The sequence below is a fragment of the Curcuma longa genome, chromosome 2 (assembly GCF_044706935.1).
Source record: "Curcuma longa cultivar G26 ecotype Majalengka, Jawa Barat chromosome 2, ITB_CL_G26_1.1, whole genome shotgun sequence".
Taxonomy (NCBI): domain Eukaryota; kingdom Viridiplantae; phylum Streptophyta; class Magnoliopsida; order Zingiberales; family Zingiberaceae; genus Curcuma; species Curcuma longa.
In genome coordinates, this window is record NC_133862.1 from 936,090 (window position 1) to 953,147 (window position 17,058).

Consider the following 17,058-nt stretch of genomic DNA (forward strand, 5'->3'; position numbering starts at 1 on the left):
ATTCACTTGGGTATATTTCATGATATAATATGATATGAAAGTCGTGTCTCTAGACGTGCCCATGGGCTAAGTCTAAATCGGACTCGACTCAAATCGAACTCAACTCAAATCTGTAACTAGGTCAATAGATTGATTATCCATTAGTCAGGTTTAAATTGTAATCAATTCGACATTCGACCTCAATATTGTCAAATCGATGATCACACTGATGGTTAATTATGAACTCTTTAGCAAAAAATAAAATCTGTCACTTTAGCGGTAACTTGTTCCGACCTAGGATATAATAGTTGGCAACTATGGGAAAGAGCATTATCTCGACTTCGCTCAAGATTCGACCCTTGTCCACTTCAGCAAAGAACTCAATCATGTCTTGAGGCAAACCATCTAATAAAAAGTTTACATTAATTACGAACTCTTCAATAAAATATGAAATCTGTCACTCCAATAGTCCTACCCGATCGACCTCACGATCCTTGTCCACTTTAATAACTCTGTTCTGTCGTAACCAATTCAAGTATGTCTCGGAAGCTAATTATGAACTCAATACTTAGATAAGTTGGATTTCGTTAAGATTGAATTTTAGTTTATGTGAACTAACTAGTTAGTTAATTATAGAAAATAATAAAACTCTCAATCTTTTAATGGCTCTGGTCAAATTATATTTGCTCTAAATTAATTATTAAAATTCTTGTAAAATTTACTGTAGTCCATGAAATTCAAATTGAATTTTTAATAGCTTAAATTAACTCTTAATTTTACAATTAGTATTTCTAATTTAATTAAATAATAAACAGATTATTTATTTATTTATTTCAATTAGTAACTCTTAATTATTCATTAACCCTCCCTTATGTTTAATGCATAATTACATGCCAAGAGTTCGAGTTTATTCGATATAGTTCTAACCCATGGAAGAAATACAAACTTAAGAACGCTTCTCAATTAGTTTTCTTTATGCACAGATTTAATTCGAGTGGTAGTAATCTAATTGGTTGTAAGATGTATGCACTTGTTTACATATTTATTGATATCCAGATATTTAATTGTTACGATCTGATTAATTTTAAGATAGATGATTCGATCCCATAGACCCAACAAATAAATTCGAAAAACATAGATAGTCCAACGTCACTATTAGTTAGAACACAATGGACATATGATATGCACCATTAAAGAATCGAACATGATTGTATGATTATCCCACTTTATTATTTATCACGGCACTGTGCCCTAGGGGCAAATGCACTCATTTATAAGGATTGGTATGATGTCTATTGGCTATCACTCATTTTCATAAGACTATTAACATACATAACAAATATACAGACAACCATTTTAATGGTCCAAGCACATGTGTCGAAGTATATTAATCAACTAATGAGATGAGTGATAAGTCTAAAATTGAACTTGTATATATTCTCATCAACTATGAAGAGCTCTTTGTTGTCGTTACAATATCATGACATCAATATTATATTAAAATAAAAAATCTCACTTATCTCTTTACTATTAAAAAATTTCTCAATAACTATGTTTTATGAATCTCATTCTTTATTTATAATTAAAATTTTATAAAATTTAAAAAGAATAAGTTCAATATTAAACAATGAGTTTTTTTATAACGTGTTAGATATGCTTGATTAAATAATTGATTTGAAGGTGATGATACAATTTACTTTCAAATAGTTAATAATTTTTTAAAGATATTTTTAAAAAACTAGACGTTAAAAGAGCCCTCTAGCCTCCGAGACAATGGTGAGATGGTTAGACTCGCTAATGACAGATCAGACATTTGGGGTTCAAAACTCAGTTGCGACAAATTTACGAAGATTTTCTTTCAAATAGGTGGCGGATCCGTGGGGTTGGACCAGTCACTCAACATCAAGTTTATGCATAGAGTCATCGTAAATCTAATTACAATGTCAAATTTTCAAACTTTAACATTAACCTTGATCGAGCAATTGTAATTGTTCCCGATCCGAGATCAAGAGATGGACTGACTTAGCAAAGTAATCATGGTTAAGTACTTCTAGCTGGCTGGACACTAATCGGGTTGACCTTTACAAGGTCAATTTCGACAAGTTGCGTGTCTATCAGGTCAATAGTTTCTTCAGATTGAGTTCCCTTCAGGTCGGATTTTTTTCAGGTCAAACTTACTGTAGGTACTAAGTACCACATAGATCTTTTTGAAGAGGATTGAAAGACTCAAGAGAGAAGCTAGAAGGAGGCTAAAGTGAACCAGGCTCCTCCGACATTCAAGTTAAACTTTGAATAAAATGAAGGAAGAAAACAATAGGTGAACGAATAATAAAGGGCATAAACAACAACGTTGTAATTGATTGTTTGTCTTGATGCAATTGATTACTTTTAGGGGGCATTTGGTTGGGGATCATCATTAATAACATTAGTTATCTGTCCAAGATTATCAACACTCGGTTCAAGTAATAATCGATTCCCGAGTAAAACAATATTACCGCCACATCAACAAATGGATTATAACCTGGGTATGTAATTACCTAAGCAACCTAAGATTTTATCGGATTCCGAAGATTAACAAATTTTTTTTTATAATTATTTTCTAATTTTAAAATTCAGTTTATTGAAATGTACTGTGAAACCTAATCAAAATTAAGTTAATTAATTCAATAAATTTTATTTTAAATATCTATAAATTTAAATGATATAATTTATTTTAAATTATAAAAAATAAAATAAAATTAATAAATTATATTTATTAATTTAATGAATTATTTTATTAAAATATATATAAATTTATTTTAAAATTTAAAAAATAAAATTAATGAAATATATTTATTAATTTAATAAATTATTTTATTAAAAATATATAATTTTATTTTAAATTTAAAAATTATTAAAAAATTATATTTATTTTTTATATATTATCATTATTAATATTAATAGTATTAATTTAATTTAAAAATAAATTAAATCAATAATATAATAATTGTTAAATTGGTTATATTTTATTATTTTTAAATAAATAAATTAAATTAAACATATTAATTATTTCCAAGCAACGCCTTCATCTCCTTCCCTCTATGAAGCAAGCGTATCAATGTTGCCACTTGCCATTGCCCCGCTAGGTAGCGATGCGGTCGCTCGCGAACCACCCATTAAATTAATATATTATTAATTAGACGATGTAAAATTATAATAAATATATAAAAAAAATATGATTAACAATAATAAAGTAAAATAATTTGTATCAATTGTCAAAGATTATGATTGTTTACTTGTATTTGGATTAATTTGCTGATTTCATGAGATATCATCTCGTTGCTTTTCAGCAAATCTCATCTACTTAAACTTTAATTAAATGAATCAAGACATGGATTTAAGACGAGTCCCGTGAGGCACTCATCATAATTATTATTTTTATTTAACAAACTGTCTTTAATTAACTTATTTGGATTCTGTTCTTTCTGTATATATGCAAAGCCTATTGTTTACTACTCTACAAAGACAAAGAGACAGAGGAGGCTTTCATTTGAATACAAACCGCTGCCATTAAAGTGGTTTACTAACCTTCCTCTCTCCATCAGTTTATTCTGTTATTGTTGTCCGCTTCCTTTACTTTCTTAGCCATCGTCACGAAAGTAAGATTTTGTCCCTGCTGGTTGTCGCGCGTGGTAAAGGTATTTGGATACACATGAGAGACCGTTAGGGGTGTAATTGAATCGAACCGAATCAAATAGTAAGAGGCTCGAATCTTGAGCTTAGTTCATTTTTTTTTTTAAACTCGATTCGAAGTTTTAATTCTTAAGTTCAAGTTCGCTCATAATGAAATTAAATAGTTCGTGAACGGCTCGAATTCGATTCGAAAATGACTCGTTTTAAAGTTAAACGAATTTAGTTTGAGCTCGATTCGAAAATAGCTCGTTTAAAAATTAAACGAGCTTAGTTCGAGCTTGACTCATTAATATATAATATTTATAATTCATGTAACATATATATATATATATATATAGATATATACATGTTCGCGAGCCTCTTTTAACGAACACGTTCGTGAGCCTTTAAACGAATATGTTCGCAATCTCACGAACCAAATACTGTTAAGCTCGAATTCGGCTCGATAATATTTTCGAGCTCGAAATCAGGCTCGAGCTCAGCTCGTTAACGTAATCGAACGAGCTCAAACAAACTTTTTTTTCGAACCGAGACTCGAATAGCTCACGAGCAGCTTGGCTCGTTTACACCCCTAGAGACCGTGATTCGATGCCCTACTGGATCATAAATAGTGTCTGGGTGGCCTCGGTTGAAGTACTCACGTGTGAAAAAATTAAGAGTTTGTCTTCGCAAGTAAGACCGCAGAAATCCATTGTCGATGTATTATTATGAGCATTTTCGAATGTACTCAATAGGCGAATTAGGGAGGACTACTCACTTTCAAGACTTAGTTGATATTTGGTATTCAAATTATGTCTCGATTTGATCTTATAAAAATTTTTCATCAAATATCAAAGTAAATAGAGAAATGTTTGTGATGATCTATACAAATAGTCTATTGTCTCTGATCCACTATCCATACTATCCATTAAAGGGAAACTCCGACGAAGCTGAGACAATTCTCTCCTTGTAATGTCTAACTGTAATTTTTCAATTTAACTCTTCACATGTGATTGTGATTCGATTATGTGAAACTGCTGGGGTGACGAATTTCATGTTTTACTGAAGAAGGGGAAACTCCATCTCATTACTCTTTGCTCTCTTTGCCCATCATGGCCATGGGCAAAGTCATGTTCATGCTTATCCGGACTGTAGTCCGGGGGTCAACGAATTGGAAAAGAGATAAACTCTGATTTACTATAAGAGAAAAAAAAAAGATTAGTCGGGGTGACAACATCAAGATCGGCCTTCATGACCCACAACTTGGGATCAGTTGAATCAACTTGGGATCAGCACGGGTAAATCGCACAGGCAGGCTCCGCCATTGATCATAGCACCCCAAACACTCACACTATAAATAGCCACCTTGTCCAGCCACTCCCTCAAGCAACAAGCAGCATCACAGTCGCCCCGCACCTCCTCATCTTCCATGGCCGCACACACCGCCGGCTTTGCCATCTTCCTCATCCTAACCACTTTGTCATTCCCCTCCGCCACCGCGTGGTGCAGCTCCTGCCCCTCGCCGAGCCCGCCCAAGAGGCCGCCGCCTACGCCTACGCCGACGCCGACGCCGCCGAGCCCCGGCAACGGAGGCGGCAAGTGCCCCATCGACGCGCTCAAGCTGGGAGTGTGCGCCGACGTCCTGGGCGCCCTCCTCAACGTCACGCTGGGGAAGCCGCCCAAGGAACCCTGCTGCCCCCTCCTCTCCGGCCTCCTCGACCTCGAAGCCGCCCTCTGCCTCTGCACTGCTCTCGATCTTAATCTTCTAGGATCGCATCTCAACGTTCCCCTCGACCTCAGCCTGCTACTGAACTTCTGCGGCAAGAGAGTTCCCAAAGGCTTTCAGTGCCCTTAATTGCATGCCCTCTCCAGCTTAACTTCGATACGTGCAATAAAGCAATAAGGTCCCTGTAGTTTGGAGAACTAGCTATAGGCCATCGATTATGCAGCATGGAGTGAAATATTGTGAACTAGTTGGGTTTATATATATGTATTGCTATTTAGTATATATAGTTACATGTAACTTTGGCTTGAGCAGTTGAATTCGTTCGAACGATGTGATCGGGTTAAAGGGGGTGAGTAAAGCGTACGTATATAGCCGTCAATTTAAATTTGGTATGTTGTCAAATAATTTGATCCATAAATTTTATCAATTCATCATATAGAGGACCTAAACGAGCTAACCTAGGTTGATTGTGTGTCCAAGCGGATTGGCCCAAAGTGTGGGATAGGCCCGAGATATCTATATGTTGGGATATCTATATGATTTGGTCTATTGGATTGATTTGTTGTCAAATAATTTAAAAGAATTTTTTTTTTCAAAACTTAAAATCAAAGTGAAGAATTTTTTTTCTTCAAAACTCAAAGTGGACTCATAGGTTAGTCTGTCTAATCTGTAATACAAATTTAAAAAAATTATAATATCTATATGATTTAGAATCCATTTTATCTCTACCCATTATGTTCTTCTTTATCTGTGATGTATCGATCTTGAATACTTTGCTAGTGCTTCTTCACCAAATCAATCAGATTAATTTTTGTAAATTGTGCTTATTTAGCTTGGGTCATACCATACCGATCAAAGCAATCCTCAATCTCAACGACCCAATCGAGAAATGCATTTGCGTTTAGCCATTCATCAAAATTGGAGGCATCTATGTTAATTTAATGGGTAGTATTAATTATTTTTTATCTAAGTTTAAGTCTAACTCTATATTAGATTTGGGTGTTTTGAAAATGATCTCTTGATCAATCACTAATCGATGGTCGTTGATGCTTAAGTGATTGTTGAGCTACATGGAATATGTGATCTGTGGGCTCATGACTCGTAACTTTTAGCACTTTATTGGTTATGCTAGTAGCATGAATTTTAAATCATTTTAGGTCTTCCACTCTTGATTGAAGGGTCTTAAATTTATCTTACATAGGTTTACACTTAACGTTTATTTCTCTAATGGTAATGGTAGGTTTTTTTTATCATAGTCGATGTGGAGATCCAGCAAGTAATGAAATTTATAAATTATGTGACATAATAATTTTAAGAAAATAAGTCAAAACTTAGAACTAATGAAAAGACAAATAGGAAATAGAGACAAAGTAATAATTAGACAAATAATAAATTATATAAAAAAATAATTTATAATAGCGATAAAATAAGCAGGCAATCACATATGATTGTAAAATATATAAAAATAAATAATATGTGAATTGAATAAATAATGCACATAAATTAATTAACTTGCTAAATTTAAATAATCAGTAATTTTCAAATGTGAACGATATTATCATATTAATGCGAGCCCCTTTGTTGAAAATTTATACGATACAGTTCAAGTATTTTGTAAAGGAGAAATTGTTGATGCCGATAAAGGAAAGAAAAAGTTGGTGGAAAAAAAGGTATAGAACTAAATTTAAATTTCGATTTTGATACCAATTGATATGAGGCGATGAATGAATAAACACAATCCTCCCCAATTGATATGTGTCGATCAATATTTTTTTCTATAAAGTCAAAAGTTGGTCGATCAAAAATTGCCTAAATCGATCAATCTACTTCGCAAACATCTTTGGTTTTAACTCGTAGGGTCCCCAGGGCCATGGTGCCGTGGTAGGATATCCAGGTTGTCACCCAGGCACCCGCGGTTCGATCCCCAGTTACCAAGAATTTTTCTTCAAATGGGGATCGCAATTAAAGGATACTGGGCATCTGGGTTGGCCGCTGCGTGTGCTTCCCAATTTACCCTGATGGTCGGTAGGAAACTTCCGTGGGATCGGATCGGTATCCCGAACCGATCACCCCCAGGGATTGAGTCAATGCGACTAACTGAGATTATTATTTTTTTAGTTTCGACTTGTAGGGTGTGTGAGACTAGTTTGGGGTATTTTTGTGTTTTACAAAATAATTTGTACGTTTTTGAAAAAAAGAGTTTAACGGGGGTATTTCTATAAAAAATAATTGCGATAACTACGCCACGTGGCAATCGGAGTCCTTGTCTTCTCAATTACGCAATTGACGCAATTGACAATCCACGCGGTTGGACCACGTGTCACGTGTCACACTCGTACTCAAATAGCAAGTCGATCGATGCGGTGATGCGATACGAAACCGGAAAGGGCAGAGCTGCTTCGATCTTATTCATGGGCGGGGGCATGATCGACTCCAGGAGCGATCCTTCGGCGGCAGCTCGGGGGCGCCTAGCGGTGCTCGCTGCCCACCTGACCGCCGATCGCTCTTACGGTGGCCTTCAGCAGGTGCTGGAGAGATCCCCAACTCTCGCGCAGGATGCCGCGGGGAAGCCCGGGAACCTCCGAGGGTCTCTTACTGTCGTCGACGAAAGGACTGGGAAAAAGTACGCGATCCAGGTCTCGCCGGAAGGAACTGTCAAGGCTACCGATTTCAAAAAGGTATAGTAAAAAATTGTACTTTTCTGATCTATCTCTTTGTTTCCTTGTCTTATAGACAGATTTCCTTTTTTTTTTTTTTTCCTCTTCTACTTGTAGTTCGATTTGTTTTCTAAGTGCTTTCTTTAGAAGAACTATATTAACTCGAGTTTCGAGTTTGGATTTGATTATAAGAGACCCAAATGGATCCTTTGTAGATAACTACGGATAAAAATGACAAGGGACTCAAGATCTATGATCCGGGTTATCTCAACACTGCCCCAGTACGGTCGGCCGTATGTTACATAGACGGGGATGAGGGGATACTTCGTTACAGAGGCTACCCAATTGAGGAACTTGCTGACAATAGCACATTCGTTGAGGTGGCCTATCTATTGCGTAAGCCTCTGGTGATCGACTTATTGTTGTCATGTTTGGTTGATTCAATTAAAGTTTGTTACTCAAAAAGGATTTTTATTTCAGAGTACGGTAATTTGCCATCTGAAAGCCAACTGGCAGATTGGGAGTTTGCTATTTCTCAGCATTCTGCTGTTCCACAAGGCATCCTTGTATGTCTCCACTTTCAATTTTATTTTAATCTCTGAATCTATTGGATACACTCTGAATTTGTATTAACAAATTATTTTGATAGCATTATGATTTTAAATCTATTTTTTCTTAGGATATCATACAAGCAATGCCACACGATGCCCATCCCATGGGCGTTCTTGTCAGTGCATTGAGTGCCCTTTCAGTCTTCCATCCAGATGCAAACCCTGCTCTTAGGGTAAGTCTACTGTACACAAGTCAAGGTTGTGGATAGATTTCAAGAAGAAACATATTTGTAGATATGCAAACCTTCATCTATGAGATTCTGACCAATAAAAGTCTTTTTCCAAAATATGCAGTTGCATTCTTTTGGATCTGTGATATTAACTTTTTACTAAGTCAAATAGCTCACATGGTTTTGTCTCGCTTTTAACTGATTATAGTTTTCTTTTTATGCATGTTTGTAGTCATGAATTAGCATAAGCATGTCTTTGTAATTAGCTGTGATCCAATCCATGGAGAAGAATTTCTTCCTAGAAGTAGCTGTCTATTTCATCTCAAAATAATAGTGATAATATCTTTACCTTCTTAGGAGAATATATGCTTAATATGATGCTCTCAGATTTCTTTCTCAAGCATTCCAATTTTTATGAATATTGGATTCCAGTCATCTCCTTTGGGTTTTTCTTTGTTACTAGTTATCTGATTCTGGTTTGTGCGACCACATGCATCTTGGTTAATTTTTCATGTAGGGTCAAGATTTGTATAACTCAAAGCAAGTCAGGGACAAGCAAATATTGCGAGTACTTGGAAAGGTATGCATAGTTGTCTTCTTTTATCTCCATAGATTAGTAGTCACATGGTGTTTGGCCATATAATCTGACATGTTACATTTGGAAGCTTACACTGATTCAGTTTTCAAGACTCCTTGCTTATGGAACTTTCTCAGCTTTGTTGTATAGATCATACTTGTCTATGTAAAAGACATTATAATTACTTGTATCAGGTACCAACAATAGCAGCCGCAGCTTATTTACGGTTAGCAGGAAGGCCTCCGGTTCTCCCTTCAAGCAACCTTTCATATTCAGAAAATTTCCTCTATATGTTGGACTCCTTGTAAGATATCTTGCATTTTATTTCAAGTGCCAAATATTTCCTTTTTAGTTGATAAAGTATAACTACAATAAAGTTTCATATCCTTAAATTGAGGAAAAATTATGGCTCATATTGTTTTTAAGAACTTGACTTTCCCTAAGATCTTTAACTTCCCTAGCACATGATCTTTAATTTGTAGGGGTAACCGAGCGTATACGCCTAACCCTCGACTTGCAAGGGTTCTTGACATTCTTTTTATCCTGCATGCGGAACATGAAATGAACTGCTCCACAGCTGCTGCAAGGCATCTCGCATCAAGGTAGGTAGCTAACTTTTGCTTAGGGCTAGCATCTGTGATGGCTTCTGATTTTTTTCACTGTATTTCCAGTGGTGTTGATGTTTTTACTGCTCTTGCTGGAGCTGTTGGTGCTCTATATGGTCCTTTGCATGGTGGGGCAAACGAGGTTAGCCTGCTTGGATTTTCAGTTTAAAGAACTTATCATTGTTGTTACGGTAGTCACATATGTGTAATGCTGTCTGTCAGAAGTTGCACCCTTTTTCTTATATATATATATATATATATATATATATATATTCTGTAAATAAAACACATTCTTTTATTCTTTCCTTGACAACTGAGTTATTTACCTAACATTTGTAGAAGTTTTTATATTTGCCCTATGAATGAAAACATGCTGATTGAATTTCTTTGTGACATCTTTTTCATGTTATTCTTTTGATTGCCTTTTTCAATATTACAAAGTTCATACTGGATATCTGATATTGAGAAGCCAATATAAGCATCTTTTTAGCATTTGGTATATGCATGACAGGCTGTCCTTAAAATGCTAAATGAAATTGGACAAGTTGAGAACATTCCAAGCTTCATCGAAGGTGTAAAGAACAGGTAATGCTTCTTGTGTAGATATTGCTTATGCTTTACTTATTTTAAAGTGATGAATATTTAATTTTTTTGTCCCATTTGAAATACTGGCATTTATAGAAAGCGGAAAATGTCGGGGTTTGGACATCGTGTCTACAAAAATTATGACCCTCGTGCTAAGGTTATTCGCAAATTGGCTGAGGAAGTTTTTTCAATTGTTGGCCTTGATCCTTTGCTCGAGGTTTGCTTAATTTTTTTTTTCCTTCTTTAAATTATAAAGCTCTATAACACTCTTTAATCGAAGTTCAGGTGATTGACTTCTTAATGTACATTGTTTTTGCACAAGGCAAAAAGTTGAGACTATATTGCAAAATATACTCTTTTGTGCGTTCCATCATCTTGTCTCCCCCTAACAAGAAAGAAAATACTCAACCTCTCTGCAACATAAAGAAAATACAAAAAAATTGAATACACTACATGCTAACTACAAGTTGAAACTGCTGCAGATACACAAATTCTGGATATCAGCTTGACATTACTTTGTATACAACTGCAGCAACTAAATCTTCATCTCTGCTACTTAAGCTCTTTGGAACTCTTACCTCGCCAGCATATGAATAAAATTTGAGCAATCTAAAAATTTGTTAACAAACTTGAGGAAGTTCAGTGCACATAACTTGTACACCTATTTGGTTTCTTAATATGAGCAGAAATCTACAGTAGCATGCTAAAATGCTGAAAAACTCAACAGCCTTGTTCATATTCCTTAAAACTACCATATCCCCTCACCATTTATAATTGACACTAACAGATTCCAGTATGCTGAAAACAACAAAACTGAACAAAGTGTATTGCTTCATCATTTTTCAGTTATCTTCAACACCAGATATTTTTCAAATTGCAGCATGTTGCTGCAAATTTTAATGATCAATTTCCTGGTCTTCCAGCTCAAATAGCTAAAACATAAAAAAGAAGGCGTTAGACAGAATTGGTATAACTTAGTTTTACTTTTACTTAGTCTACTTTCCTAGCTTTTAGAATAATTATTTTGGAGTCTATAAATAATGGATCATAATTCTCTCTGTGAAGATAACAAAATATTAAGTTTTTTATGATTGGTATTAGAGCCTATCTGGCTCCATCCTTCCCCTGACAATACTATCTCTTATTCTTGCTGCAAGGCTTGCCCATCTCTTCTTCCCTCATTCCTCTCCACCATCTTCTTTGTTTGCCACCATTGAAAGCCCCCATCAAGACCTCCGTCTTTATCTTGAACTGCCTGCTCCAGCTTAGCAAACCTCAGCTGCCACACCTTGCTCCAGTCCCTTGCCACAGAATTTCCAATTTTGGGTCTCATAACGACTGATAATGAATTCTGCTTAACTTGTGTGCCTCATGCATCTCTTCGAATAAAATGGTATCAAAATCCTACCTTAGGAATTTCATTTTAGAGATTAGACTGTCCAGAGTTTGGTCTATTCTGACTCAAGTTTCTGGGAACACTGATTAAACAAAGAAACAATTTTCTGGACACTTCATCAAGCTTAAGGGCTTGCACGTATCTAGTGCTCTTGGGACTGAACAATAGACTCTAATGAAATGTTAGTAAAGTTGGAGGATCTTAGGGTTTTTTTTTTTTTTTTTTTTGACTATATGGAATTGTGCATGTTTTCCTCTAGATTGTTTATTGCAAACAAATGTTGATTATGTACTTGATTAGCGCTATGAATAGTTGTATAGTTTCTACATCATTTTAAAATTGCTGCATTTCGTAGGTTGCTGTGGCACTGGAGAAAGCTGCTTTATCTGATGAGTATTTCGTGAAGCGGAAGCTTTATCCAAATGTTGATTTTTATTCAGGCCTAATCTACAGGTATGGAAAGATAACCATGTGAATTATTCTTCTATTGCTTTCCCCAGGCGGTAAAGTTACCACCTAGAGATAATGGAATGCAATTTTCTTTAACAGGGCAATGGGATTTCCAACAGAGTTCTTTCCTGTTCTCTTTGCAATCCCTCGAATGGCTGGTTACCTAGCGCACTGGCGAGAATCACTTGATGATTCTGATACCAAGATTATGAGGCCGCAACAGGTTATTCCTTTCCCAAATTCTTTACATATTTTGAGTGCAATTTTAAAATTTTATTTATTTATTTATTATTATTATTTTTGAGGATGCAACTAGTCAAATGTATGACCATTTATGATGACATGCATGGTAAATTTCACAGTTGTAAAAATAGATAGAGATACAAAGGAAAAAAGGAGCAAATTCAGTAGAAGGGTGTTTTACCTTTGAGACCAATGAATCTTAAGGTGGGACCATTGGAGTTAGGGACCACATTATCCCTCAGTTAGGAGTACCCAAAGACACAAAATCATTATAACTCACATGGACATACCATCATGGGATTTGATAGCCATGCTAACAACCCACTCACCTAGAAACAACCTAGTCAAATTCACATCACCTCAATCACTCTAGAGAGGTATGCGACAAGGTAGATCTTTGATTCTGGGGGTTCTACAAGCAATATGACTTGATTCTGGGGGTTCTACAACAAGCAATATGAATTCATGTGTAGTTAGAGGAAGCTATCACATAAACTTGAGGTGCCATAGCTAGGTAGGCACTATGTTGGGAACTTGATGTGGACACTTCCTGTAGTGTCGTGAACTAAGCTTCTGAGAGTGGGAGGGCATTGGTCTGCTTGTCGGCCAGACCCTGCTCGAGCTCTACCTAATGAAATCCATTAAAAAGATTGATCGCAAAAGCTCGACACTGAGGAAGAAGTAAAGAGGAGCATGTGGAGAAACAAAGCAGCACTCATCACCTTAGATTTGTGTCAACACTTAACGGAAACTTATTTAGGGGTTGCACTGTAATAAGTGGTGGGGAGGTGGGCGAGAACGAGCGAGGAACATGAATTTGACGTCATAAGCTAAAGAATGGGCCTATGGTTGAGACGTTGTGTGTGTGGGGGAGGGTGGTTGGTCTGTTGTTTAAAGGTTTGACCATAGTTGGGATTAGGCAGACATGTAGATGAGCAGCGGGTTGGGGTGTGCATGTGTAGGAGTACACAGGAACTCAGTGGAGGAATCATGACCTTGATAAGAGAGTGCGAGAGCAAGTAGGATGACACAGACACAATGATGAAGGGATCACTACCAGCTCCATGGATAGGACAGAGCAGGCGTCCTTTATGCACTAGCATGAAGCAGGGAAGACGATACACAAGGCAACATCCAAACAGTCTCAAGGGCTGTGACATGGAGGCCATGGGACTCCTTGTGTTGCCAAAGCTCGAGGAGGACATGATCAGGCACTGAGATTTTTGTGAAGGGATGACATTTTAGGGCTATAAGATGGTAAGATGTGCTGCTGAAGGTGTTCCATAGTTATTAAAGGTGCTCGCCTGACTACGCCTAGGCGCAAGGCACAACCAGGTGAGCCTTTTGGGTTTGTGCGCCTTAAGTGTGCGTCTTGTTGAAGAGGAGGAAGAAATCAGTCTTGAGGAAATCAATGAAGATTCAGCTATACAAATTTGAAAGATCTAGCGATAATGATAATGGTATGATTGCGAAAGATGATGAAGATTTTGATGATTTAAATATTTGATTTTTTTTCAATTTGAATCATACGCATAACATATTTATCTGTTAATAAATTTTATATTTACATTATTGTTTAATATTTTATGAACTATAGTTTTGCTAATGAAATATTTTAGTAAAAATTCTCTATATATGTTTGAATTGTAAAAATCTATACCTAGAGCACCTTACTTCGGAAAGGCATGTGCCTCACCTTGCGCTGTGCGCCTCAAGGTTCATAGCACCTATGTGCTTTTGGACGCCTCACACCTTAAATAACTACAAGGTGTTCAGTGAAAAAGCCAAAAATCCTAGCAGAGCTCACATTTTTATGTTTCAATGCCTCAAAAGAACATTTTTGTTTGACAAATTATTTAAGTTAATCAGCTTCTAGGACATGTGCTTTAATATTGTCTAAATCAGGTATTCACTTGCGCCATTTATTAGGCCATTCTATTTAGTAAATTCAATTTGATTGTTACTTCAAAGCGCTGTAGGGAGGTTACTACAACCTGCATGATAAACATGTTATTTCACTAAAAGAACTCTGACAATGTTTGCCTGCCATGAAATACTTTCTAGATGAAAATATTTCACACTGTTTCAAGTTTTAATCAGATGTCAGGCACTGACAGATAGCTTCATGTTATCCTGCTTCCAGATCCATCAAGGGAAATAGTAGGTTGAGCCTCATTAGCTCATGGAACTTGACAAAATTTGGAACTTAACAGATGAGACTCATTTAATGAGGAACCTTATACTTTAAGGTTAACTATTTCATACTAAGGAAAAAATAACTCCAGTTGGTTGAATCTCACAAAATTTGCTTGAGCTGTTCTATTATCTATCCTAAATCAAACAGTAAAATAAGATCCTTTTGTAGTCCCGATTTCTTTTCAGTTTGTCTTCTTGACTTCCTTCACATTTTGCTCACAAAGTTGCTCGAAATGAAATATTGTGGTGTAGGTCTATACGGGAGTGTGGCTTCGGCATTACACTCCCACCACAGAGAGATTGGCATCTGAAGACGCCGACCGGCTGGGCCAGGTTGTGATATCGAATGCAAGCAGGAGGCGACTAGCAGGCTCTGGAGTTTAAACTGCCTGCCCGCTTGAAAAGATAACATTTAAATAAATCAAGTTGTTTGATAAATAACAACAATAATAAACTTGTAAGTGTTCTTATTTCTAGATCACAGATTTGGAATTAAACAATGCTGAAGCTTTAATTGCAGTGCAGAGAGCAGGTAAATGAACCACTGTTTCTTTAATTTTTGTCAGAATATATATATATATTTCTTTGTCCTTGCACTTTTTTAGTTTATTAATCATGTTCCACGAGTCCATTTTATTACTTATTAGAAAACTATTTAACTTCTCTTGAATATTAATATATTTATTATGACTTTCTTTTTTCTAAAAAAGTTTTTTAGTATATCATTTTTATGTTATTTTTCGTACCTATAATTGGTTGTACCGGTGTACCACTCTTAAGAATATATATATTTTTAAGAAGTTTAAAAAACTTTCTTGTTTGATTTTGTTGTCAGATTGTTTGTCTGAATTTTTTTTTCACAACTCAAATGTCAATTTTTTTTTGTATTTTTAATGATTATTTTAAGCAAAAATTAAAAGGTTTTTGTAATCGTTATAAAATCTTAATTGTTGTGTAATTATATTAATTATTATTTTATAATTGTATGATAATTATAGTAATTATAATTTTATAATTATTATAATTATAGTAATTATAATTTTATGGTTATAATATAATATTGATTAGTGGTGATTTGAAATAAATTTTTTTATGTCGTGATGGTTATAATTCGTAGTTATAATATAATATTGATGAGTAGATGAAATATTTATATTATAATAATTATGAATTATAATTGATATAATATAATATTATCAGTGTTAATTAGAGTTAAGTATTGTTATAATATAATTGTTAATTAGTTAGTGTTAATTAGAGTTCAAGTATTGTTATTAATATAATTATTAATTAGTTGATCAGAGATGAAATGTGTATTTTTGTAATATAATGCTAATTAGTTAATAGAGATGAAATATCTACGTAGTAATAAATTATGAATTATAATTGTTATTTAATTTTATGCTGTAATAATTATGAATTATAATTGTTATCAATTAATAATTAAAATGTCTATATTATAATAATTAGAAATTTATCATTGTTATAATATCATAAAACGTAAGGATACTTTTGAAAAAAGATATTTTTTAATGAGTTTAATAAAAAAGAATGATTTTTTAATTTTTGTTTATATATTATCATGTACGAATAATATACATTAAAAGAAATTATTTTGAATACAATTGGTGAGATTACTTAATATTAATCTAAATTTTATGTAGTGAAACCTAAATAGTGTAAAATTAAATATTATTAAATTATTTAATTTGAGTAGAAAGTGGAATTCATCATTTTAGTAGTTTCATATAGTTGATTTTTTTACCTCTTTCATTTTTTCCTAAGTCTTCTCAGATAGCTCTACATAACATATCTCATACCAATAGAAATATTTTTTATCTTATAAATATATAATTTTTTTTATGTATTTACAATGTGATCAAATCATCGGATACATGATCACCAAAATTAGATTTAGCAACCTTCTAGAATCGATCCTACATATACGAAGGGAGATAAATTCAGGTATATAGACCGAAAATGCATGGTGAGATGAATGATAAATTATGAGTTCTCTTAAAATTCGACCTCTAATTATTATATTAGAAATATCACACGTCCATCATTTACCTGGTATCCCGAGACGTCCACACTAGTGTGTTGCGACAAAATTATGAACTTTACGTGTACTATTCTAAATTTATGACACTTGACATACATATATAACTCAGTTGAATTAAGTTAGTTGTTATTTGATCTATGACCACTTTAA

General features: G+C 34.6%; 2 protein-coding genes across 2 annotated transcripts; both read left to right on the forward strand.

The window, feature by feature from the left end:
• The first annotated feature begins 5,036 nt into the window (after window positions 1–5,036).
• LOC141821180 (14 kDa proline-rich protein DC2.15-like) lies at window positions 5,037–5,554 on the forward strand. Its single transcript, XM_074708562.1, has one exon. The coding sequence runs from the start codon at window positions 5,060–5,062 to the stop codon at window positions 5,483–5,485; it is 426 nt and encodes a 141-aa protein (XP_074564663.1). The 5' UTR covers window positions 5,037–5,059; the 3' UTR covers window positions 5,486–5,554.
• Window positions 5,555–7,738: 2,184 nt separating this feature from the next.
• Window positions 7,739–15,438, forward strand: LOC141822054 (citrate synthase, glyoxysomal-like). Its single transcript, XM_074709471.1, has 13 exons — window positions 7,739–8,034; window positions 8,229–8,409; window positions 8,494–8,579; window positions 8,693–8,797; window positions 9,312–9,374; window positions 9,566–9,675; window positions 9,854–9,973; window positions 10,043–10,118; window positions 10,488–10,561; window positions 10,658–10,778; window positions 12,313–12,410; window positions 12,507–12,630; window positions 15,099–15,438. The coding sequence occupies exons 1-13, from the start codon at window positions 7,768–7,770 to the stop codon at window positions 15,228–15,230; spliced, it is 1,557 nt and encodes a 518-aa protein (XP_074565572.1). The 5' UTR covers window positions 7,739–7,767; the 3' UTR covers window positions 15,231–15,438.
• Window positions 15,439–17,058: the final 1,620 nt, after the last annotated feature.